The following is a 25,044-nucleotide window of genomic DNA, read 5'->3' on the forward strand; positions in this document are numbered from 1 at the left end:
CGTAGGAATAGTAGTTTTCATGATATTTGCTAAAATAAATTGATTTATAGTTGTTCGGACAATAAATTTGATTTATGAAAAACTTTATTTCAGAAACCATTGGAAGTACTGATGTCTGCCAGCGCTCAAATTAAAGCTAGCTAAATTTACTACAAAATAGTTAATTATGTTTATCTTTGTAGGAGTAATAGTTTTTATGATATTTGACAAAATAAACTCACAAAATGTTAATTTCTCGTTGTTCGTATAAAATGTTGGATTTTTGAAAAAATATATCTCTAGATCCATAAGACGCACATATGTCTGCCAACACTCAAAATAAAGTAAATTTAACTTACTATAAAGTAGTTTATGAAACTTATCTTCATAGGGGTAGCAGTTTTTATGAAATTCACATATGAATATAAATTTGGCAGACGAAAATTTGTCTGAACAACTATAAATCAATTTATTTTAGCAAATTTGATGTAAACTATTACTCCTACGAAGATAAACATCATAAACTAACTTATAGCTCATTAAACTAGCTTTAATTTGAGTGCTAATAGACATCTGTACGTCAAATGGTTTTTGAGATATAAATTTTTCAAAATAAATTCACTAACTACTGATCATTTAGTACGTACCATACATTTTATGAAATGTTGCTTTTTAAAAAGCTATATCTCGAAAACTATTTAAATGTAAACACATCTATCAGGGCTCATATTTTAGCAAATTTACTCTTCTTTAAATGATGTTGTCTTAGGTTTTCTTGTGTTGTTCCTACTTTTTAAGATATAGAGCTCCGAATGAAAAAAAATTTTTATCGCTTTGAAACAGCCGCCATTCGGGGAATGGGCCCCCCCCGACCTATACTTGGCAGACTCATCAATTCGACTTTTAATTATACATAGTTTTCATCAAAGTTATCAAACATTGGGATGAGATAAATGCCTTTTTTCTCCTCTTGGGCTCTTGTACTATGAAGTAAGAGAATCTTTTCAAAACTCATTTTTCATATTTTATTCAATTTATAACCCCATTGATTTTATTTGGAATCATGTTTTATCCCAAGTTCTAATTTAATTTTAAATTTCACTGTACATCTGTTCTAATTCTTAATTTACATAGTTCATTTATTTTTACCTCATTTAAGTTTTTGTATATTTTTTAGCCCTGGAATATGGGGCAAAATATTAGCTTATATTAAATTTAAATAGTTTTATGACTATTTGAGTTTTTTTTTTTTTCTATGACCGTACCCGGACCATCTTCATTTTATTATCACACATGGTCAATCATTGATCTTCCAGTAAATTTAAAATTATTTGCAGATGTATGTTCTATTCTATAAGATGGATTTCATGCACCAGACTCCTGACCTACACCACTAATTTTGGAATCAGTCTGAGCACTCATTTACAATTTATTAACCTGAGCAGTATCTAGACAAAGAATATTAAAGAACATACTTATATTAAAGAAGAACATACTTATATTTTTTAATAATTTTATTGAAAATTATAACACAGTACAATTTCCTTTTCTATACAACAATTGGACTAATGTAAAATTAAGAAATAGGAGCACTCTATAATGTTTATGTATAGGCACCAGTCTGTGCTTTCCTCATGACCTTTTATCAACATTATGGCCGCCTCTAAAGGAAACTTAAATTACAGTTTTACAAAAACAGGAGTCATTGCTTCCCACTTGGCTGAAATAAAACAAATACAAGCCAAGGATAATGAAACTAAATTCTAAACTGCAAAAATTAGTTTTCAGGATTGAAAGTCAATCTTGCATATAAATAAAAAAAATATTTATAAAAGTACAAGTAACTCATAAGAAAAAAAAATCTTATAGCTACAAAGTGTTTATTTAGAATGATAATGATGAAAAAAAAAAAAAGAAAAGAAAATAGTCTCTTTTAACAATAAATATTTCAGCTATACATAATAGTTCACATTATTCAACCTCGTCTTCAACCATCACAGGACCCCCTCCTCCACATGGTTGTTCAAGTAATCTCTGAAATTTTAAACCAGCATAAATATTGTATGCATGTTAATTGTAAAGGCAAAAATTATCTCAATATATTTTAGAATTGGTAACAAGAATCATTACATTTGACTTAAGAAAAACAGTCAACTTCAGTTAAACAAAAAATAAATAAATAATAATCCATATCAAATAAACTGAAGGAAGGAGTTATTGAACTAAAATTTGTGACCTAATGAAAAAAATCCTACCCATTAAATAAAAAAAAAAACAGATATGTTGAGGTTATATTATATTAAGCAAGTTTACAAACAACTAGCAAGTAAGTTAGCTGGTGTGATGACACAAAACTTTTAGAAAAGCTTTTAACTTATTTGTCAGATTGATAACAACCTACTAATTAACTAGTGAACATGATTAAACGGGAGGAGTTCACAGGAAGCTAGTAAATTTTCCAGTTAGTGTATACTAAACTTGCTTAATATAATCCAGCATTCACCACATGTTTCTGTAGATAGTTGCTTGTCATTTTTCATTAAAATTTTGAAGCATAAATTATTTTCAAAAAAGTTTGAAAGATTTTCAGTACCTCCGTGTGCATACGGCCTTATTAGGCAGATTGTATTATTGTTAAGCCCACTAATTGACAATTATACCATATATAAAATAAATTTAAAACTCTTAAGTTTCTTTTTCTGTCAATTTCAAGGTTAATAATCAGTCGCTTGAGAATAAAATCAAGAGGATGAACTGTTGACGAAACATAGGTGTATTCAGAAAATTAATTTTTCTCATGGGTAAGTGAAAGTAACTAATGAAATAAGATAAAATTGATACTAGACTAAGGTTATATTAATTCCCAGCTTTGAGATAAAGCAGAGCCATTTTGGAAATATAGTGTGTGAATTTGGCTGCATAAGCAAGAGTAGTAGATGATATTTGATAAAATTGATACTTGAAGACAATTTTACTCTAATCCAATTTAGCTTTGGGCTAAAATATGCTTCTCAAACCATGGACCAACTTCTTGACTTCATCTAGAGCGATTTATCTGTTTTTCCAGGATCCAAAATCAGGTCCTTATCCCTCGGTCATTTTCCATCAGTCTTTGCTTCCCTTTTTTGGTTATTTATTGACTGGTATTCTTTGCAAATGGCTAACTACATTAATTATTTTATGAATATTTTCCATTTACGGTTCCTGCATTGTCTCTTATCATCTTTGTTTTCATCTCCACTTCCCTTTTGCCGATTATGATGTTACAAAGAAAAAAAAAACATTTTTATTCAAAATATTTACCCTTACTTTCTATACCCTTTTCCCAACATGTTATCAATGTTTCAATACCAGAAGTGAAAAATTCAGTGTTTGGTGAAGCAATGAATTCAGTAAATAATTTTTTTGTATGCTAAACTGGCTTTCACATGTGTCCAATCTTTTATCGATATTTAACCACTGACCTGACTGATACATATTGTTATATACAACCTACTTTTTATCAGAAACGAATTTTCAAAATAATAAAAACAGACTATTCATATGAAATGACCCAATAGTTGGTTCCATAGTGATCCATTAACTCCATCCATGTTTACTTGTGCATGAGTAAACGTATTTTCCTTGACACAAGTTTACTTTAGACACAGCTAGTCTGATTTGGCCCAAATTTGGAGAAAAGTTGAGGGTAGGAGTAAAATTTTCGTCAAATATCAATTTTATCAAATACTATCTACTACTTTTGCTTGTGCGCTCAAAATCACACACACTTATGTTTCCAAACTTGCTTGTCTGATTTGGCTCAAAGTTGGAGATTAGAATAGGCAGTCTAGTATAAAATTTACCAGATTTCATCAATTACATTCGCTGAACCATGAGAAAAACTAATTTTTCTGGATACACATATAATTCAATAAGGGCTGGTCCAAAGAATTAACTTTAGAAATAGTGAGAAAGCTGTACTGATCTAGTACTTGACGGATGTTTAAATATATAATATAAAAAGACTATTGTTAATAAGAAAATATTACCTGACTAAGACTTGGAAGCCTTTGGAGTAACATGTAGAAGACATTAGGTGGCAAAGTTTGCTGAAGAACTTTCAAAAGCTGATTAGGCCTTCCACACACAGCAACAGCATTTCCAAGATGCTCAACACCGCCTTCAACATCACCTTGACCAAGAAGTTCTTCACCTAACTGAACCTTTAAAAAACAATGGAAATATTATCAAGCAATTAAAAATATAAATAATACATTTGATGACGATATTCTCTGTTTTTTTATTTCAAAGCTAGCTTAACTAATCTAATTTATAGATTTCTATACTTACTTCATGCAAAAAGAAAGCTTGTGCTTCTTCATGGTCCCTCAAGTCAGGAAGTTTGGATTGTGCTTTGCTTTGGCATTTAAGCTTGTTAGCTTTTCTTCCTTTAAAAAAAAAATAGCAATTTAAGGATATACATAATTTCAATTTTATTTTTAATAAATTGTAAATTAACACAATTTTTTTTGATAGTTAAAAAAAAAAATTTCCCATTATTAAAGTAATTTTCTCACAATTATGATTCATTACCGAATTCCCTGATATAATACCTTTATTTTCTCTTCCCTTCCACTGACATGTATTCCTCAGGGCTCCTCACTCTCACTAACCCTTTTCTATCAATATATATTAACAAACTCTCTGATTCTATCCTCTATTCACAATACTACCTTTACACTGACGACCTACAAATCTAGTAATACTTTCATTCTGCTAAAATGTTAAAGGTGATCCGGACAGCTAACAAAAATCTCAGGCTCAATGTTAAAAAAACTAAGGGCATTCTCATCGGTTCCAAGTACCTGGTTAACTCCATTTCTTACTATCCCCTACTCTACCTCAATCACTAACCCATTCGATTACAAAACTCAGTTAGAAACACTGGAATGAGGTTTGATCGATACTTATCCCGGAATGACCATAATGACAAATTGCCCAAAAATCCATTGGTATCCTCATTCAGTTCCTTAGTCTCTGTGATTGTAAACCCCCCCCAAAACCCATCAGCCTTTAACTCCCTCATTTGCCCCATTTTTATTATGGATGCCTCGTTTATGGTGGATTGTCAGGTACGGTCATTAATCTACAGGATCTCTAGATACTCCTATGTCTCCAGTTGGTATGCCAAATTAAAGTGGCTTCTCCATCTTTTGCATCATAAATACTTTCTTGGTCTGTATTTGTTAAGACCCTTTAGAACGAAAAAGCTTCCCTATATCCTTGATTTGTTTACCCCATGTGTCTCTGTCCTCCTTAAATATGAGATCCCAACTTACAAACTTGTATATTCCTTCTTATAGAAAGGTTTCCTTCAAAAAATTCTTTATAATCTCCTAGTTCTAGAATTTCCTATTTAAACATACAATTATTTCTCCAACTCCTCAACTATCAACCTGGCCCAAATCTACAGCAACAAAAAAATTATTTATACATTAAATTTATTCATTTTTTCAATATCCGAATGTCAGTTATTTTAATTTTACTTTATATTATGAGTACTTTTAATACACTTAAAATTTCAACACTTTAGTTTATGTTAATATTTTAGATATTTTGTAATTTAATTTTTAAACCATTATAAGCCATACAATAGGAACTCAAGTGTTCATTGTAATTATTTTAAGGGGACTAGATGTCCCAGAATAAAATTACTTTACAACCGTTAAAATTCGCTGTGCATCTGAAAGCGAACCAACTAAATTTATTACACACTCATGGCTAAATTATAGTTGGATAAAATATGAAAGAACTTGAAATATATAAGAAGATGGTCAGGGTTGCGGTCAAAACAGAAACAAAAATAGTTTACAACTATTTATTTTCCGACATTTCGCCCTACTTTGCAGGGCTTCATCAGGGCTAAAAAGATACAAAATGATACAATGATAAGAATAAAAATACAAAGATAAGATACAATAATAAGAATAAAAACAAGTAACAATGGCAAGAGTAAAATTTCTTTATAAAAATATAAAGCTAAAAAAGTACAGGAGATGCACATAAAACAAAAACAATACGGGGAAGGGGAAAAAAAAAATTATAGAGATAAAATAAACGTCATGAAATGAGGAAAGAACATGTCAGGACAACCTATCTATTTTTGTTTCTGTTTTGACCGCAACCCTGACCATCTTCTTATATATCAATTTTTACAGTCAACTATATATACATATATACAAAAGAACTTGAACTTTAAAGGGTCCTTTTAAATGTTGGACATGTGCATCTTCATCCTTAGAGATACAATATACATACAACCCTAACTACCAGTATGGGGAAAAATAAACGCACAATGAACAGACTTGTTTATGATCTAGGAATTATATACAAAAGATGAAATAGTTGGGAATCAAAGGATTTCATAAATATATATGAGGGATTGGAATGGATAGGTTTGTAATAGAAATGCATTATTGTGTTTACAAAATATTTCACATTGCACTCCAGAATTCATACCACTCAATGAGTTTAGATTTGGGTGTGGAGCTGGTTGATAAAGCAGTTTTTCAATAGTTTTACCAAACAAGTTATTAGAAGATGTAAAAAAACCATCAAATTTTGAATAAAAAAGTTATAAAATCTTCACACCTCATCAATCCAACCCTTCAAATTCTTTACCACATATATACGTGAGGGTATGAAATATAATCAAGCTAGATGTAGTAGTTATCTTTCAAATTTAAGAATTATTCAATACAATAGATGTGATAAATTAAATATACTGATAATGCAGGCATGGGCTACCAGAAATGGTAACCTGGTTCATGGTGGTTGCCAAGAAAAAATGCAACTAAGTTACATACACTGTTATTACACACAAGTATATTTTACACAAAAAGAACCATTCTTTCTTTAAAAATCTCAAATAAGTTAAATAACAGTTTTAGGCCTTACTTTCACGAAGTTTCTTTTTGAAATTTGGATCTTTTCTTCTCTGCTGATCAAAATATACGCAATACCCGACGAACAGAGTTCCAAAAATACCAGCCGCTATTCCAAGAGCTGTTTTAGAAATCATTGTCATTAGCTACAATAAAACAAAAAATTTAGCTTTGACTTGAGACAAGCAGTTCACTCCATTTTTCTCTCCACAGCCTTTCAAATATCAGTCTAGTCCTTTCAGTTTGCGGCATACTTCGCTTTATTTCAATATTGATAAAATTTCTTTAATTTGATGTTAAAATAGGTATTTTATTTTCTAGTCTCTATTAATTGGCATTTATATGTTTTGAAAATATTTTCCAGTGTATCTATCACATATGTGTTCTTACCTCACCTGTTCGAGTGCATTGGATAAGTGATTATTTGTGCTGGCCAGCTAGTTACATTTAGCCGCATCAGAGCTACGTTATTCTTTTCTCTTTATGAAAGTACCATAGAATTTTTTAAAGTAATGATTTTTAAAAAACAGAGGTTTGTTGATGTTTCTCGATATTTGAATAAATACAATTTTAAATAAGTAGCTTAAAAGTACTGCATAATAGAGCAATTAAATTTTCATTGTTATATTTCTGCGATATTTCCTATGTATCTTTTAACATTTGAGACAGCTGAAAGTAATAGGTTTAAAATATAATTATTTAAGTTTGGTTGAAATATATTTTTAATATTTATTTTCCTCTCTGATTGTTTATCACTGTCCATTGGATTTTTTTTTCAAAATTGGAATAAAATTCTATTACAGTTTTCCTGTGATACACCATAGATTAAATATAGTGGAATTTATAAAATTTTAATTTTAGGAATTTTAAATTATTTAACAGTCATATGTACTTATGTTTTTATGTTAAATATATTTATCAGTATCACTACACCCGTTACTGATGTTCAAATGATGGATCCTTGGTGATCTTGAAATTTATTTTAATTTAGTGGACATTTGTATACTAAAATTTTGTTATATGTTTCTTTCTATTTTTATATAAACAATATTGGTAATTTCAAGCAGTATTTATTCAATATTGAGTTTACTCCCCCAATTATTATGTAGTCTTTATTAGTTCGAAGTTTTTTCTATATTTATACAAATACATTTTTGAGATTTTAGATGGTCCAATTTTTCATGGAAAGTGACTTTTTTTAAATTGTTCTCATCCATATTTAAAAATTAAATAAATATTGCAGATTAAAATGATATTATTGAGGGATGTTATTCTACTTTAAACATTTATTGTGGAGCAAATAAAAAAAAAATATTAACTTAAGTGGTTTACTAAGTTATGTTGATCTAGTATGTTTGTACAACTGTTTTGAATATAGTAATCATAGATTATGAATCAACAACTTGGATTGAATATTTATGATTTTTTAAATTTGTTATTAGTCTAACATTAATGGGTTTCAGGCTGGTATTAGTGTGCCTGTTTGTTTTCACTTTTCACAATGGTCACACTGTTGATAGAAGCAATTTCAAGACATGTGAGCAAAGTAGTTTTTGCAGGTAATTATGGTTTGTGAACGCTCATAATTTTATTTATTTTTATTTAGTTCAGCTTAATGTCGTACATATCATTTCTTAGGCGATGTCGCAAAATGGAGCCTGGTAAATCAAGTTATGAAGTTGATTTAGACACACTCGTAATTTCGGATAATCATTTACAAGTTCAGTTGGTGAATACTGAGCAGGGGAATGGTGTTAGATTTGTCTTGAAACTCACTCCTCTGAAAGATGACACCCTTAGATTACAAGTTAAAGAATTAACACCATTAAGGGAGAGATTTGAGGCTCCACATGTGTTGGTTGGTGATTTGGAAACTAGTAAGAGGTGGGTTATTGTTTTGTTTTCTACATATTTCTAGACTGCCTTAATTTTTCTGACCTCATTCTTTTGCATTTTTCAGGTTTTCATTGTTATCAAAGAAAGAAAATTCAGCTGAACTGCAGTTTGAGAATTACATTGTTGAGATTCATGCTGTTCCATTTAGACTAGATATCAAGCATGATAATCAGGTTTTAATTTCGGTTAACTCTAGAGGGTTGTTTCGGTTTGAGCATACTAGAACGAAACCGTAAGTGTCTGATTTTGTATGTTTTCTATTAGATACTTGATTAGAAATGTATCTTTTTAAAAGCATGCATGGTGATAATTTTTTATTTGTTATTGATTTTATCAAATAATTGCAGTTATTTGGAATGATTTTAGAGAAGAGAGAGATGAAAATGAGGACCCAGGTTTATGGGAAGAGAACTTCAAGTCACATCATGACAGCAAACCGTTTGGACCTACAGCAGTCGCAATGGATGTTTCATTTGTTGGAGCTCGGATGGCTTATGGATTGCCTGAGCATGCTGAATCATTTGCTCTAAGAACTACTAAGTAGACTTTTTTAATTAAAGTTTTATAACAAATTATGATAATTTATACATTTTTTATTATATCTACTTTTATTCTTAATTACTGTTTTTATTTTATCATTTAAAATAATATTTCTTTAAATTATTCAGTAATAATATTACATCTAGTAGTTATTAATCTATTACTACATTTTTACTTTTTTTTATGTTATATAGTTTAATTATGGATAACAGTGATTTTATTTTATTGTTTAAAATAATATTACTTTAAATTATTCAGTTATAATATTACATTTATCAATTTATAAAACCGTTATTACAGCCCACCAAAAAATGCTTAGTAGTTTTATTAGTTTTATATTATAATAATTTTTCTGGTTCTAGGAAAGGAGATCCTTACCGTTTTTATAATCTAGATGTCTTTGAATATGAATTAGATCATTTTATGGCTCTATATGCTGCAATTCCATTTCTTGTTGCTCACAGGTATGTGCATACTTTTTTTACTTGTTTAATAGAAAACATACTTTAAAACATTATAACCTTTTAATTAAAGTCTTGGAGGAAAAGGTTATGCCAAAAAGGCGGTGGGCTTTATGTGCCTTCCTGGGGTGTGGCAGAGGAGTAGGGGAAGAGTACGAGCCAATCAGTGGCTAACTTCTGTTTCAGTGTAGATTAGATTGATTCCTATTAATCTTAATGTAAACCACCTTCCTTTCATGGGCATGGCCTTTTTGGCTTCATTTTTGCTTTGAAGGAGAGTAGGTTTATGCCCCTCCCCTGATTAAAATTTACTTAGTTGTTGTTTTATCTTTTGTTTATCTATTAACATGTTACAGTAACACAATTATTTTGATGTGTTTATAGTTATTGTTATATTATTTGTGCTGATTGTAAATATGGTTAGTAAAGGAAATTTTTTTTTATTATTTTATATAAGTTTTAAGGAGTATAGTTTACTTGATACTAAAAATAGATTTGGTTACATATATATAATCAGAAATAAGGGATTTATGATACAATTTTTGTTTTTAGCATAATACTTTTACCATAGTTTATTATGCTAAATTACTTTAAAAAAATGTTGATTCATCACAAACATTTCCACCTAGCGATTCCGAGTAGTCAATGTGTTAAAGATGTAGGTGCTATCATTCTATTTTGCATAATTTACTCTTTGTCCAATACCTGGATGTATCTTGGTTTCCCAAATAAGCTTCTACAAATGGAAAAACAGAAACTGGGTGGTGAGGTCGCTACATAGTGAAGGACGGCCAGGAAACATATGAGACATGAGTGGAGAGAAGACCAAGAGGAAGGTGTGCAAGAAGCATTCAGGAAGTGAGGGCTGGACTTGAGCAGGAGGAGAGAGATGTACAGGAAAGGGACATTTGGTTCATGCTCTACAGAGGGTATCCCTACACTGTGCAGATGTAGAGAGGGATTGTAGTATGATAATGATGACATTTGACTCAACATGTGGATAGTTATATAAAAATAAATAATAAATAGGATCTATAAATGTTATTAAATTATTCATTTATTGTCTATTGCACTATGTTCACAGTGAAGAACATACTACAGGATTGTTCTGGTTGAATCCTTCTGAAACTTGGGTGGATATCATATCTGATACAGACAATGTAGTTTCGTCAATTGTTAATTTTGTTTCTGGCAATCCGAAACCAGAAGTACAGGCACATGTAATGTCTGAGAGTGGTAATATAGATGCATTTTTCATCTTGGGCCCACATCCTCATGATGTTTTCAGGCAATATACCGTTCTTACTGGTACTGCTCCAATACCACCTGTGAGTAATTTCTTTCAAAAGTTACGATGTGATTTTACTTTAAGAACATTGATCATGATTTCGTGGGAAGTTAAAAACCAACAAAGCAAGAATTAATGTTCTTTCTTGATAAAGTTCAATAATTTAAAAATAGTTAACAAATTAACTTTAAAAGATTAGGTAAAGAATATAAATAATTGGTGTGACAAATCCTCAGCTAATATAAAATATGCTGTCACTTCTTTAATTAAAGTAATGACAATGCTGGGTAAGAATAGTGAAAGGTATTAGTAACCAACAAGGTAACTTTGATAGACTTGTACTGATTGTTATAAGTTTTCAAATTAAAAGTAATTTTTTTTTTATCTAACATGGTTTGTAAATCATAGCTTGAATGTGAATCATAGCTGGAAAATTAATCTTCAAATATCTTTTGAGTTCATATCTTACTTTCAGGAGTGGTATTTTGTCACTTTTGGAGCAGACACACTCAATATCTTTAACAGTTGACTGCCAACTATAATACAGCTATTAGTTCATAATCTTGCCAAGTACGCTAATTGCAAGTTGTTTCCTAGTAAAAATATGAGATAATTTGTAGTCTGCACCCTAGGAAAGAATACAAACTTTGAGTCAGCAGTCAATAGTTTAATATACCTTCAAAGTCAAATACCAATAAGACATCAAAATTATATTCTAAAGAATTTATAATAGTTAAACTATTTTATGTTAGAAAAGTATCTTTATCATAACATTTAGAAATTCAATTTTTATCTTGGATTAAAATTTTGGAATTTTCAACTACACTTATAAGCCAAGGTTATTTAAAAATGTACTTTATTTAGTTGCTAAATCATAAAGGATATAATATAATTATAATAAACCCAGTTTAGATTGATTCATTTTTACTAATAATTACAAGAAAATTATAATTATAATTAGAAAATAATATTTACAAAATAATTACTTGAAAGAATCATATAATTATGTTCATAATCATTATTAATGTCAAAAGAGGTTTAGTATAACAATGTGCACTCTTTCTGGTGCTATTAATTTCACTTATTATTTGTTATGTATATTCATATAATGGTCAATGAATTGTATTATAGTTTGCATCAATGTCTTCCAGTTAATTTAATGGTTTACTAAAAAAATTGAAATTTGAAAATACGGTTAAAATTATGGAATTCACAATTTATATTCTCGTAATATTATGTTCTGCTGTTATTTGAATTTTATTTATGTATGCTTAATTAGTTAGGTTTATAAAATAACATTATGTCCTATCCATGATTTTAGATATTTATTTATATATTATTTACAATTTAAATAAATAGGAGTTTTTAAAGTAATTTAAAATTTGTCAAGTGGTAAAAAAGGCATTATATTTTTAAATTAGTTGTTTATATTTTCCAAAAATAGACAAACTAGAAAAAATTGTTTTATATTTTGGTAGTTCAGTTAAGCATTTTATGTTTTGCAGGATTTTTCTCTAGGATACCACCAAAGCCGTTGGAACTATAATGATCAACAAGATGTTGATAATGTCAATAAAAACTTTGATAAGCATGATATACCTATGGATGTCATGTGGTTGGATATTGAACATACAAATGGAAAAAGGTGATATTAATGAAATTAATTGTAACCAAAAGCAAATGAGTTTATTGTGAAGAAAATACTGCAATGTTCCATATCTTTTTCAATTTCAATAGGTATTTCACTTGGGATCCGATAAAATTCCCTGACCCAATTGAGATGCAGCAGAATTTAACTGCAAGAGGTAGGAAATTAGTCGCCATTGTAGATCCACACATAAAAAGAGACCCTGGGTATTTTTTACACAATGATGCTACTAATAATGGATATTATGTGAAGAATAAGGATAACTCAGATTATGAAGGTATTTGTATTTATATACTAAATTTTTCATTTAAATCCTTGACTTAAAGGAGTGATATGCCGAATTTTAAGATTTCCTAATTTTATTGATTATGGTATCATTTCACTGAACCAATTATGTCTTCACTTTTTTGAATGATTATTTTTATTTGCCAAATAATATACTATAATCAGTCAGTGATATGGTTTTGTTAATGTACAGTATGGTTGTCCTTGATAAAGCAATTTTTCGACTAATGATAAAATTAGTGTAAAATAATTATTTTTATTTTTTGTTGGATTATGTTCCTAAAAAAACAGGTCTAAGATATAGAAAATCAAATTTTCTTTATCTATTTGTGTACTTTATTTGAAATAATATTGAGATTAGATAAGTCATTTTAATGGGTTTTGAAAATAGCCAATTCTGCATGTCTTATCTGTTTGTTAAACCTTATCTTTATGAAAGATGTTGATGTTTAAAATGTGTTTCTATCATATTATGTAATTTAAAGAATTATTATTTCTACAATTTTTGTTTTTCATATTCTTTAATTTTAAAAGAAATAAGATTTTCATAGCTCTTTTAGAGTAAAAGATTATTAACTCTTAAGTAAGATTTTTAACTATTTATTATTTATTTAATAAAACTTTTCTGAACTGTTAGTATGATTAACAATAATCAAATTTTTGGAAGGATGTCTGTTTATTTTTTATTAAAAGTAAATTTCTGTTTGGTTTTATCAATTTATTGGGGATAATCATACTGTGCACTGTTGATATATTTAATAGAGTATTATAAATTCCTTTTCCAGCTCTCAATAGCTATGAACATTGACTGATTAATGTCAAAAGAAAGGGAATTTTATTGAGAAGTATTACTAGAAGGTTAAGTATAAAAGTTATTTAAAAAAGAGAGAGGTTTCAAATCATAGTAAGTTGATGTATCCAGATGGTAAAAATCAGGTTTTCAAGATTTTGACAGACCTATACTTTAAAACCTAAAAATAAACCCTTTTTTGAGTTAGAACATAAATTAGGCAAAAGTTTCCAATAAGAAAATTAACAATAAAGAAGTAATTAATAAAAAAAATAAAGAAAAAAGAAACAATAAAGAAAATTATCAATAACGTCAAAAGATAAACCAAATACCACTGTTTTAATCCGGTGAACGTTAAATCAAGATTCCTAAAAGTGTAAAGGATAGGTATGGGGGAGGAGAAAAGGAGAAGTTCAAACTACAGGCACTAGTTAAAAATTAGATATTTAAGTATAGGAAAAGATTAAATATGAATTGTATGTTAAATTGGAGATGTAATTTATAATCTATAAATTACTACGAAACTGAATGAAAATAATATTTGGAGAAGCAAACACAATATTTGGAAGGGATGAAGTTTATTATCCTGCGATTGGAAATGATAGTTTGCACGAATATATTAATGATAATGGAATATGACTAGTGAACTTTGCCATCTCGAAAAACCTACTAATAATCAAAAGTATTACATTTAAACTTAAGGATATTCACAAATATAAGTGAACATCACCAGATGTGCAAACCCAAAATTAAATCAATCTTGTCTTGGTGCAACATAGATGGCAAAATACCATAATTAACATGAGATCCTATTACAGGGCAGAATATGGGTCAGATCATGACCTGTAATAGCAACATTTTGAAAAACTTGATATGAAAAAGACAAATTAAAACAGTTTCTGTTCTGGAGGTTTTAATCTGAGGAAATTAAAAATTCCTTCAATTCGTGTTTGAAATTAAAAATATATTTGAAACCTTAGGACCTTTAGATGATGAGGATCATGAAGATATTGAGAAGTCAGGGGTAGGAATCAAAGATGAAATTAAAGAGGTCAGTAATTTGTGTTTCAGGAAAATGGAAAGCAAAAAGAAAAAGAACTAACTCTGATTCCATAAAGATTGTCTTAAAAAAGAGAATAAAACATAAAACGCTCCTGCTAGCATGAAATCTGGCAGCCAAGTGAGCTCCACGCCGCGAACGGCCAGACTCAGAATAAAAAAATACATTACGAAGATGATGAGGTATTTTGGAGGAAACGTTACAATTGGGTAAAAAATAAAAAGTACAAAATATTTAAAAGAGGAAAGCGTGTGAGAGGGTGACAACAAATGGTTTTAGGAAATATTAAAGAAAACGAAAAATACGTTACAAGGATGATGAAGTTACCAGAAGATGACAATGTGTTATAAGTATTTGTTACAGTTAACAGTAAGTTGTGCTTGTCGATTTTTAAATTGACAGACGAAGGTTCTAATTGGATATAGAAGCTTTCAGAGATGAGCCTTTTGTCATGGTTACGAACTGTAGCTACTATAGAAGTTTTGTCAAAATCGAATGATGAATGAATGATTTAAAGAAAGAGAATGTTCCGAACGTTTTGAGGCAGAATGATTATGTGAGGAAACAGAATGTTTGTGTTGTTTGATACGGTCTTATAAGAGGTTTTTGGTTTCACCGATGTTAGCAGAATTACACCATTTAAATCATTCCTTCGATTTTAACAAAATGTCTATACTAGCTACAGTTCGTAACCATGACAAAAGGCTCATCTCTGAAAACTTTTAATTTCCAATTTGAACATTCTTCCATCAACTGACAAGCACAACTTACTATTAACATATTCGTAAATAGTTAATTTATTAAAAATGTATTTTTTTTTTTTTTGCCCACTTTGTAACGTATTGTTTCACTTTTTAAACTATTCAAAATATTTTTCGTCACCCTCTTATAAGTTTCCTCTTTTTAACAGCTTTTAAATATCCAAATACTTATAATACATTGTCATCTTCCAGTAACATGATGATAATAAAATTAATTTCACTTGGTTTTTCAGGTTGGTGTTGGCCTGATGCGTCTTCTTACTTGGATTTTCTTAACCCAGAAGCTACTGCTTACCACTCTACAAGGTTTCGATTAGACAAATATGAAGGATCAACTGAAGATATGTTCATATGGAATGATATGAATGAACCATCTGTTTTCAATGGTCCTGAGGTTACTATGCCTAAAGATAACTTGCACTATGGAGGATGGGAACATAGAGAAGTGCATAATATATGGGGCCTTCTTCATGTAAGTTACTTATTTGTTAAATTCAAGATTCGTTGTTTTCTCTTTGCTTGCTTAAACTATGTAGATTATCTTTTCTAAAATAAGTATTAAAGCATTATTTACTTCTTAATTTTTAAAATAAGGTCCAGGCTATTTGATTAAAAACATTTCACTTTTAAAAATTTAATCTGATGCAGTTCTGAAAATCAAATTTAGCATAGTTGTGAGTGTTGAATTGCATGCAGTTTGTGGTAAAAACAGTTTTATAGAGATTGGTTAGGTTACTCCATTTTTCAAAAAGAAGAAAATTGTAATCTGACCCTCTAGTCTGACTGGGGTATTTATTAATCTTTGTCCTAAGGTTAGACATCTGATGGTTACTCTGGAACACAGAATGAGCAGCTATATTGATAAAGATAAATTAAAGTGCTTAGCTGCTTGTGTGTCTGTAAAAGGGCAATGATCATATCTGCAATGAAGATTATTGTCTTCTGCACTGAAGAGAGGCTATTAGATGTATATTATGATTTCTTCAGTTGAGGGTATTTTTTCAAGAACTGGAAGGTAGTCGATCTAAGACTCTTCTACAAATGGGAGGGCAGTAAGAAGCTGTTCTGTAAGTGTTGTACATGTATTTTTCCTGTGAGGAGAAACGTCCTGGAAACCTCAGAACTGATCTTTCAAGAGCAATTGATTCACACCAATACAGACAGCTCTTAGAGCAGCAGTATTACTGATGTCCTGCTAAGAGTGGATGTGGGCTTAAAACCGAGTGAAAAACTGTAGTTTTGTTGTTGTTCTTTGAGATTTCCCCCTCCTTTGTTGGCCGCTTGTGTTATATAGTAGGTGCAAAAATATGCACCCTCTCACTGCTTATATATCTTGGTTAGTAGCTATGTACAGGTGTGTTTGAAGTAGTTCTGATAAAATAGGAACCTCTACTGAAAGGAAATGCCTTTTAGATTCAGTACTTGAGCCTACCATGGGAGTGTGAGAGGAAGAGTCCCTGCTACTGAGACCTTAACTGTGTTTTCCATTACCAGAATTGGTTTAAAATTAGCAAAAAATGCCAATCAGGCGGGGGAAATGTGCGATAGAATGAAGTTAGCATAACCAATGCAATGATCCAGGGGATTTTCTTGTGAGGAATAACATATAGAGTCCCTCTGCTAATATAATGATTTAATGAATAAGAATATGTCCAAATTAGGTGGTCAGTTACAGACAGAAGAGTTCTGGAGAAGACAAGTAATAATGATAGAAATCAATTAGATGTAGAATAGGTTCATTATAATTATTGTAACTCCTCATCAACCCTTTCGGCTGATTTAAGGAAATGGAAAAATAACGTAACGGTCTATTGTCTTTAAACTAGAGCTTTTAAACCTATGGTCTTATAAGGCTCTGTGATATGATGGTATAGAGAATCAAGTGGGAAAATCCAGAATACTACTTTAAAAGCTGCAACGCCTGTTGATTAATAGATGTATGAGTACCACTCCAGAATGGTCATATACAAACGAGCCTGGCTCTGGCCTTCAAACAGTGTTCATCTATCAGAGCTATTGTGTTTCATAAACAATCTTTCTTGCCTTCTCCTTCAATTTATTATTCATTATTCAGTTAAATTGCAGTGAATGAACCATATTAGTGGATAAAGCTGTTTTCTGATGAAATAAAATTGTTATTTTAATAGAAAAACAGTTAGAACATTACGATACAGACATAGAGGCCAGGGATTAAGGCAGTAAACATCAAGATAACCTAAGGGATTAAAGACTGTTGACTGCCCCAACTACAGCATTGCCCCACCACCGACCCCCACTACAGGTTTCTCATACTTTTATTCATAGGTTCCCACCCATACTAATATGAAAACTAAGATGGCGGTATGTCCGGTCTGTAAACAGGTTGTCGTTAGAGGGGACAAGTTAGCACTAGCCTGCAACTTGTGTAAAAGTTTACATCATAACAAATGCTGTAACATTTCGGACAACGAAATCTCGGAATATAAAAAAACAAAACTGGAATTGGCCCTCAGAGATTGGCCAAGTTAGGGGCTAGACAATATAGTGCCGTATCCAACAGAAGTATGGAGGAAAATATAATAGCCATACTTAAAGAAATCAGCAAAAACACTGATGATCTAAACGTTATCAAAAACGTAATGAACATTCAAGGAGAAATAATATTTGAAAACACCGAGAGACTGAAGACTATGGAGGAAAGAGCCAAAAGCAAGACGAAACAATAGAAAAGCTAATTATTGAAAACAATAATTTAAAAAACATATTAAAAGCATGGAAGCCAGAATAAATCAAGTCGAACAAGACCAGCTCACCCACTCACTTGAAATCAGGGGCGTCTCGGTGAAAACAAGAGAAACACCAGAGGGCATAATATGTTCGATTGGAGTGGCACTGGAAGTAAAGTTTAGCCCGGAAGAACTAGCAGCTATGGAAAGAAAAAGGCCCAGAGGAGAAGACCCTCGCCCGCCGGTGATAGTTGTGCGATTTGTTCCCCAGACTTTCCGTGACAAGGTGATTCGGCTCTGAAAGATGAAAAGAGATTTCACCACCAGGCATCTCGGGCTGGGACAGCGACCAACAGATCTATATAGGCGAAGAGATGACCCCCGCTAATAGACACCAGTACTGGCTGATGTGGCAGGCAAAGGCAGCCGGCAGATAGAGGTACGTTTGATTCGCTCGAGGGAGTGTCAGATGCTGCCGAGAAGATGGCCAACCTGTTGTCATCATTAATACAGCTGAGGATCTGGAAGCCTTTCACTGAATCCACCCCCCTGGTTACATCAGATTTAAACCTCTGTATGGAATATATCCTATAACTTCATATATTCCTCTCTTCCAAAATATAATAATCGCAGGTGATCTTAATACCAACCTTCTCACAGACTCTCCCGATCGATCATACCTTACGGACCTAATTAATAAATAGACCTTTATATTGTTCCCTACCAATCCACACATCATACCCAGTTCACTGATACCTGGCTTAATGTATTTATTATTCACAGAACCTTTTATCCTCCTCCCAAATTTATATGTCTTTTCTTCCCTCCCATGACCTAATCAAAATTTCCTACAACATTCCCACTCCCTTGCTTATACCAAAGAAAATTAGTTGGCAAAACCTTAATTCCTTAACCATAGAAAATATTGGTCCCTACCTTGGTGAACTTTCCCTCTCCTTAGAACCTATTTATTCACTTTTATCCATTGACGACATGGTCGAATGCCTATCCTCGAATTTCCTTAAATTCCTAAACCAACACGCTCCTCTTAAAACCCGTACCTTCAAACGCTCTCCGGCTCCCTGGACCAACTCAGAAATAAGAAATTTAATGAGAAGACAAGATACTGCCAGAAGACGCTTCAGACGCACCAGAAGTTCAGAGCACTATTCCACCTTTAAGTCTCTCCGAAACCTTACCAATATACATTTAATCCAATTTGGCCAAACCACTAGAAATATTAGTCCACTCCCAACTTAATAATTTTCTCGAGCAAAAAGCTCTCCTTAATCCTTTCCAATCCGGTTTTCACTCAACATTCCACACAATCTGCTTTATTGAAAATTTCCTAAGACCTCCAATCCGCTATAGACAATCATCATCATATATCAATTTTTGTTCTTTTTGATTTTTCGAAGCCATTTGACACAGTTAACCATAAGATCCTCCTCAATAAACTTCAAAACCTTTCCATGTCAAATAGTGTCCTAAAGTGGTTCCTCTCCTTCATGTCCCATCGTTCTCAAACAGTCGTCATTCCGAATAAACCTCTTTCCTCTCCCCTTCTTCTGACACGAAGTGTTCCTCAGGGATCCTCACCAACTCTTTTCTCCATTTATATCAACGATCTTCCTGATTCCATTCACCATGCACAATACCTCCTATATGCAGGCGATCCCCAAATCTATCTGTCCTTCCATCCCTCCGAGATGCTTAAGGCCATCCAAAAGATACAAGAAGATATTGACAGCATTAACGCATGGGCGTTTAACAATGATTTGAAGCTGAATGCTGAAAAAACCAAGGCCATTATTATTACTTATTAGTTCCAAGCGCCTCCTTCATTCCCTCCCTTACTGTCCTCTACTCTTTCTTAACAACCAACCGATTCACTTCTATCCTATAATAAAAAACCTTGGTGTCACCTTTAACCAACACCTCTCCTGGAATAACCACATTTCCCAAATCATACGCAAATCCATTACTGTACTCAAACAATTCCTAAGATTCCATAATTCCATTCCTCAGAACACCCGTCAGCTCCTAGTATTCTCTCTCATCTTCCCCCCACTTCGACTATGGATCCTTAGTGTATGGAGGGCTATCTGCAGGATTAGAGTTGAGACTGAAGATACTCATGAATTGCTTTGTAGGATTTATCTTTGGGTTCTCAAGGCGCTCTCAAGTCTCCCACTGGTATGCTGAGTTGAAGTGGCTCTATCCAACCACCCGAAGGCAATACCTCCTTGATGTTTTCCTATTCCAAGTTCTTAAAATCAAAACATCTACCTATATCCTAGATCTCCTCACTCTTCATTCATCCATCCACTCATTTAACACCAGATCCCAACCGATTGATTTATATGTGTCCTCCTTTAGAACCACCTTCTTTAGCATATCCTTCATCATACATGCAACCTCCTTCTGGAATTCTCTTCCCATCTCCATTCGCCAGTCCTCATCCATTCTTTCCTTTAAACAACACCTATTCCTCCACTTATTGTATAAACAAAGCTCTGCATCATTATAATCAAATAAATAGGCATGTATTGATTTACATTATAAACAGTAGTAAAGCCAATATACCAATGTAATTTCATTTTACTATCTGAAAATTTGTAAATGCTTCCCAGATAAAAATCTTAATATATGAACCATGTATTTATTCTTAGGGGACATATGCCCCAGAATAAAATTATTTTTTCATTCATTCATAAACATAAACATATATCTGTAGCCCCAGTAAGTGGTGAAGTCAAAGATTGTTACTTTTCAAGGTAGTGGTTTCAAATTTTAATTAACATAATACTTCATGGAAATATTCTAATTTCTAAATGTGATCTTTCCCTACCTCTTCAATTTTTACATGACATGGAATTTTGCTTTTAAAAACTAGTGGTGAAACTAACTCACTTTTATTGTTAGTCGAGTTACCTCCTACTCTTACTCACAGCTGCAGAAAACAATTGGGTTACAACAATTATTTTAATTGATATTTTTAATTTAACTTGTGTGCAACTCAATTTCATAAATGAACATGAAAATGGCACTAATGACCTTGATGTTTTGTGGATGAAAAAGTAATAATAATCATTAGAGTAACTTAGATGAAACCATATTGATCTAGATTCTTGGATTATGACTGTCCAGAATTGACCTTAAAGATCTATCCTTTCTTTTCTGGGCAAACTGAATGGGTCCAGAAATGTCTTGTCTTAAAATTTTGAATTACCTCTTAAATAATTTAAGACCAGTTAGTGTGTTTTTGCCTCATTATCCTTAACAGCAGCATTGTCTTATTCACTTCTATTGTTTAAGCAAAATGTTTTATTTGTAATTAATTATTTTACTTACACTTATCTGTGTATAAAAATATATAGGTAGGGAAGTTCAGTAAATAAATAAAGTGAATTGAATTATTTCCATTTAAATATTAAGTGTTCTTCGCAGTTCTGGTTACTACAAGTTTTAGCAAGCATCTATAAATTTATTTGACCCTCTCTTTTTGTCACTGAATTTACAGATACTGACCTTGTGAATGAACTTAGTTGAAGATGATTTATGTTAGTATTAAGTGAAAAGAAATAATGTGTGTATCCATGGCTCCTGAAACATTCAGGCACGAAAAAGTTCATTCATTCCACTGTATTTTGTATCAATTCCTATTAACTTATTTTATTATTGTAGAAGCAGTTTTCTTCTAGATGATTTATTTTATTGCAAAGTCCACAAGGTCTGTTTCCACTGTTTTTTCCATTTCAACGACATTGAGACTTTATATGGCCTAGCTTACCACATTTCAAGCACTTAGCTTCCTTTCCTTCAGTATTGAAAGAAACTTGAATATCATCTTTCTTGTTACCTGTCCTCTTCTTGTAGCATTCGAGATTTAAAGTTCTCCAGAGTTTTCGACTCCTTAGGGGTGGACTCCCAGGCCATAGAGAAATACTAGTATTGATCAGGTAGTGATGAGAGGATTTTGGTCATGATCGTAGAATCAGATACAGTTTCCTTGAGGTTTATCAATTGGAAAGCAAGATTTTGTATGGCACTTACATTCTTTATCAGTGTTGTGCACTTATCGTACTTGTAATTAAAGAATTCTGCCAGCACTCTACACTTATCATACTTGTAATTAAAGAATTCTGCCAGCACTCTACACTTATCATACTTGTAATTAAAGAATTCTGCCAGCATTCTACACTTATCATACTTGTAATTAAAGAATTCTGCCAGCACTCTACACTTATCATACTTGTAATTAAAGAATTCTGCCAGCACTCTTCACTTGAAGTTTTCTGTATCCTTCTTAAAAATGTTCTTTAGAGTTTAATACTGGAAGAAAAACTTGTGGGTGATGCGGATTGTATTTACTCAATTTGTACAAATATGGCTTCTTCAACAGCCCTTATATAGTAAGCAACATAGTGAACTTTACCCATAAGAACCATTTCTTCAATGAATACCAGGCATGAAAGATAAGAAGGGAAAACTTGAAAATATGTGAAAAAATAAAACACTTGGAAAAAAAGTTAACAATTTCAACTAGAAATGCTACAGAAGTGTTTTTAAATTTATTGAAAGTGTTTAGTGAATGTAGGGTTTCTGATAGAACATGCAGATGATTGTTCGAAAAATTTGAAATAGGTGATTTTGATAAGCCATCCTCTAGCTGACCATCTTTGATCGACAACATTACTTTCAAGATCATATTAGAGCAAATTTCTTTTTTTGACATTGGAGATTGTGGAGAGGCTTGATTCAGCGGAAATAAAGCTTTTTGGAAACTAAGATTGCTATGGAAGATATGTTCACCACATGAGGTTAATTGATAATAATTTGAATGATCAAGTCATTATATGCACATTTCTGCTTGCATTGAACAAAATTTAACCTTTCTTCAATCTGATAACTGAGGATGAAACATATATTACCTACAAAAACATCGTAAGAAATTGTGAACTCAGAAATCTGCCTCCTTCACCTCTAAACCTAAGTTGAGCCTGTGTAAGAGAATGTTGTGTTATGGTGGGACATTAAGGACCAATACATTTTGAGCTCTTGAAACTGAACAAAAACTTAAATTTGAAGAGGTGCTATCAGCTATTGGATGATTTATAAAAACAGCACTCCAAGAAAAGATGCCAGTAATGTTTGATAGGAAGGACGTTATACTGCTTGATATGCTAGCATGGTATGCATATCATGCTAGACCACATACTTGATGCTTGATATGCATGATAATGCTAGGCCACATACTGCTTTGAGGACTCATAAGAATCTCGCTGAGCTAGGCTGAAAAATTCCAACACATCTGCTATACTCTCTGGCCTTATCATTAATCTCTAGTTACTGTCCTTACAAAATATTATTTTGGGTAAAAAATAAAGCAGATATCAGATATACACTAGTTCATTTTTTTGTGTCTAGGGATAAGGCAATTTTTGAAAATGGAATATACAAATTACCATCACACTGACAAGGAATCATAAGTAATGATGTCAATTAGATTATTCAATAAAGTTTATTCCAAGTATGAAAAATTTATTATTTTATTTTATTCTATTCTTAAAACGAATAGAACTTTCCAGTAGACCTAATATAAAGAAGTTGCAGTTTTGAAATCAGTAATCATCAATTTCAATTCAGAGTAGGATTGTTGGTGAAAGTTGTGTTTTTTGCAAATTTTCTCAAAATAGCTCTATTTTTTTTTCCTATTTCTTTTAACCAATTTTTAAAATATTTTTAAAGAACTCGATGAATTGTCAAGTAATATTACTTAATTATTTTATTCTGTGACAGAATATTCTGGCAATTTATAATTTAATAATTGTGGTTATGAATTTTATACAACATTGTAAAGTTAACCTTGGTTATCAAATTAATTATTAAACATTTTTTATTTTCAAAATTATTATTCAGGTTAAGTCTACATTTGAAGGATTGATGGGTCGAAAAGATGTTGAAAAACCAGAAGATATAAAAAGACCTTTTATTTTATCAAGGTCAGCCTTTGCTGGTAGCCAACGTTACACTGCCATTTGGACTGGGGATAATGCTGCCCAGTGGGGTCATCTTGCTACCTCCATTCCTATGTGTTTATCTTTGGCTATCGCTGGAATGTCATTTTGCGGAGCTGATGTGGGAGGTTTCTTTGAAAACCCTGATCGTGAGATGTTCATGAGGTGGTACCAGGTAAGAAAGAAAAATTGTAGAAAATTTGTTTCTTGTAATTATCATCATAAAATGTTTAATTTAAATCTAATCTGTAGAGTTTATTTACTTTTTTGTTTTAATTCCTTAACATTGCGGTTATCTGATTTATTATCCACTAGCTGGGGTAAAGTATTTAGCTGATAATTGAATTTTGAATGCTTGAATTGTTTATATTTCTCAAGATAATATATTAGGATTCATAGATTAATAGCATATCAATAGTCATTAATTGAGAATATTTTTATATGTCCTCTAGAGATTCCCTCTCTCGATTGTCAGTGAATCTATTGCATTAAACTTATTTGTAAAATCAGTGCATTTTTTAAACTGTATCTTCACCTTTAGTCACATTAATCTTGAATTTGTCTGTCATGAAACAAAAATGAATTGTTTTTCTTTTTAACACCACCTTGATATTTTACTTTAAATAGAGAGAAAAGAGAAATACTTTATTCATTCATCTATGCTGCCTAAATACATTAGGTTGCT

General features: G+C 31.5%; 2 protein-coding genes across 4 annotated transcripts in view; one reads left to right on the top strand and one right to left on the bottom strand.

Moving 5' to 3' along the window:
* Positions 1-1,475: 1,475 nt before the first annotated feature.
* Tom20 (translocase of outer membrane 20) lies at positions 1,476-7,107 on the bottom strand. The gene is made up of 4 exons (XM_014417950.3): positions 6,919-7,107; positions 4,312-4,409; positions 4,011-4,184; positions 1,476-2,013 (listed from the first exon to the last, which is right to left on the bottom strand). The coding sequence occupies exons 1-4, from the start codon at positions 7,046-7,048 to the stop codon at positions 1,951-1,953; spliced, it is 465 nt and encodes a 154-aa protein (XP_014273436.1). The 5' UTR covers positions 7,049-7,107; the 3' UTR covers positions 1,476-1,950.
* A 182-nt stretch (positions 7,108-7,289) lies between these two features.
* GCS2alpha (glucosidase 2 subunit alpha) overlaps positions 7,290-25,044 on the top strand; it is a 39,557-nt gene continuing 21,802 nt past the window's right edge. For all 3 annotated transcript variants that reach the window (XR_010843349.1, XR_010843348.1, XM_014417942.2), the window contains exons 1-11: positions 7,290-7,437; positions 8,369-8,464; positions 8,544-8,789; positions 8,866-9,033; positions 9,168-9,341; positions 9,704-9,805; positions 10,887-11,130; positions 12,596-12,735; positions 12,828-13,015; positions 15,868-16,106; positions 24,262-24,534. Coding sequence is in view for 1 of the 3 variants with exons in the window: in XM_014417942.2 (XP_014273428.1) it covers positions 7,418-7,437; positions 8,369-8,464; positions 8,544-8,789; positions 8,866-9,033; positions 9,168-9,341; positions 9,704-9,805; positions 10,887-11,130; positions 12,596-12,735; positions 12,828-13,015; positions 15,868-16,106; positions 24,262-24,534 (1,890 nt within the window). In the remaining 2 variants the exon portion in view is untranslated. The remainder of the gene's footprint in view (positions 7,438-8,368; positions 8,465-8,543; positions 8,790-8,865; positions 9,034-9,167; positions 9,342-9,703; positions 9,806-10,886; positions 11,131-12,595; positions 12,736-12,827; positions 13,016-15,867; positions 16,107-24,261; positions 24,535-25,044) is intronic.

Source organism: Halyomorpha halys, unplaced genomic scaffold, assembly GCF_000696795.3.
Source record: "Halyomorpha halys isolate HHAL.00 unplaced genomic scaffold, Hhal_1.1 Scaffold173.1, whole genome shotgun sequence".
NCBI classification, from domain to species: Eukaryota; Metazoa; Arthropoda; class Insecta; order Hemiptera; family Pentatomidae; genus Halyomorpha; species Halyomorpha halys.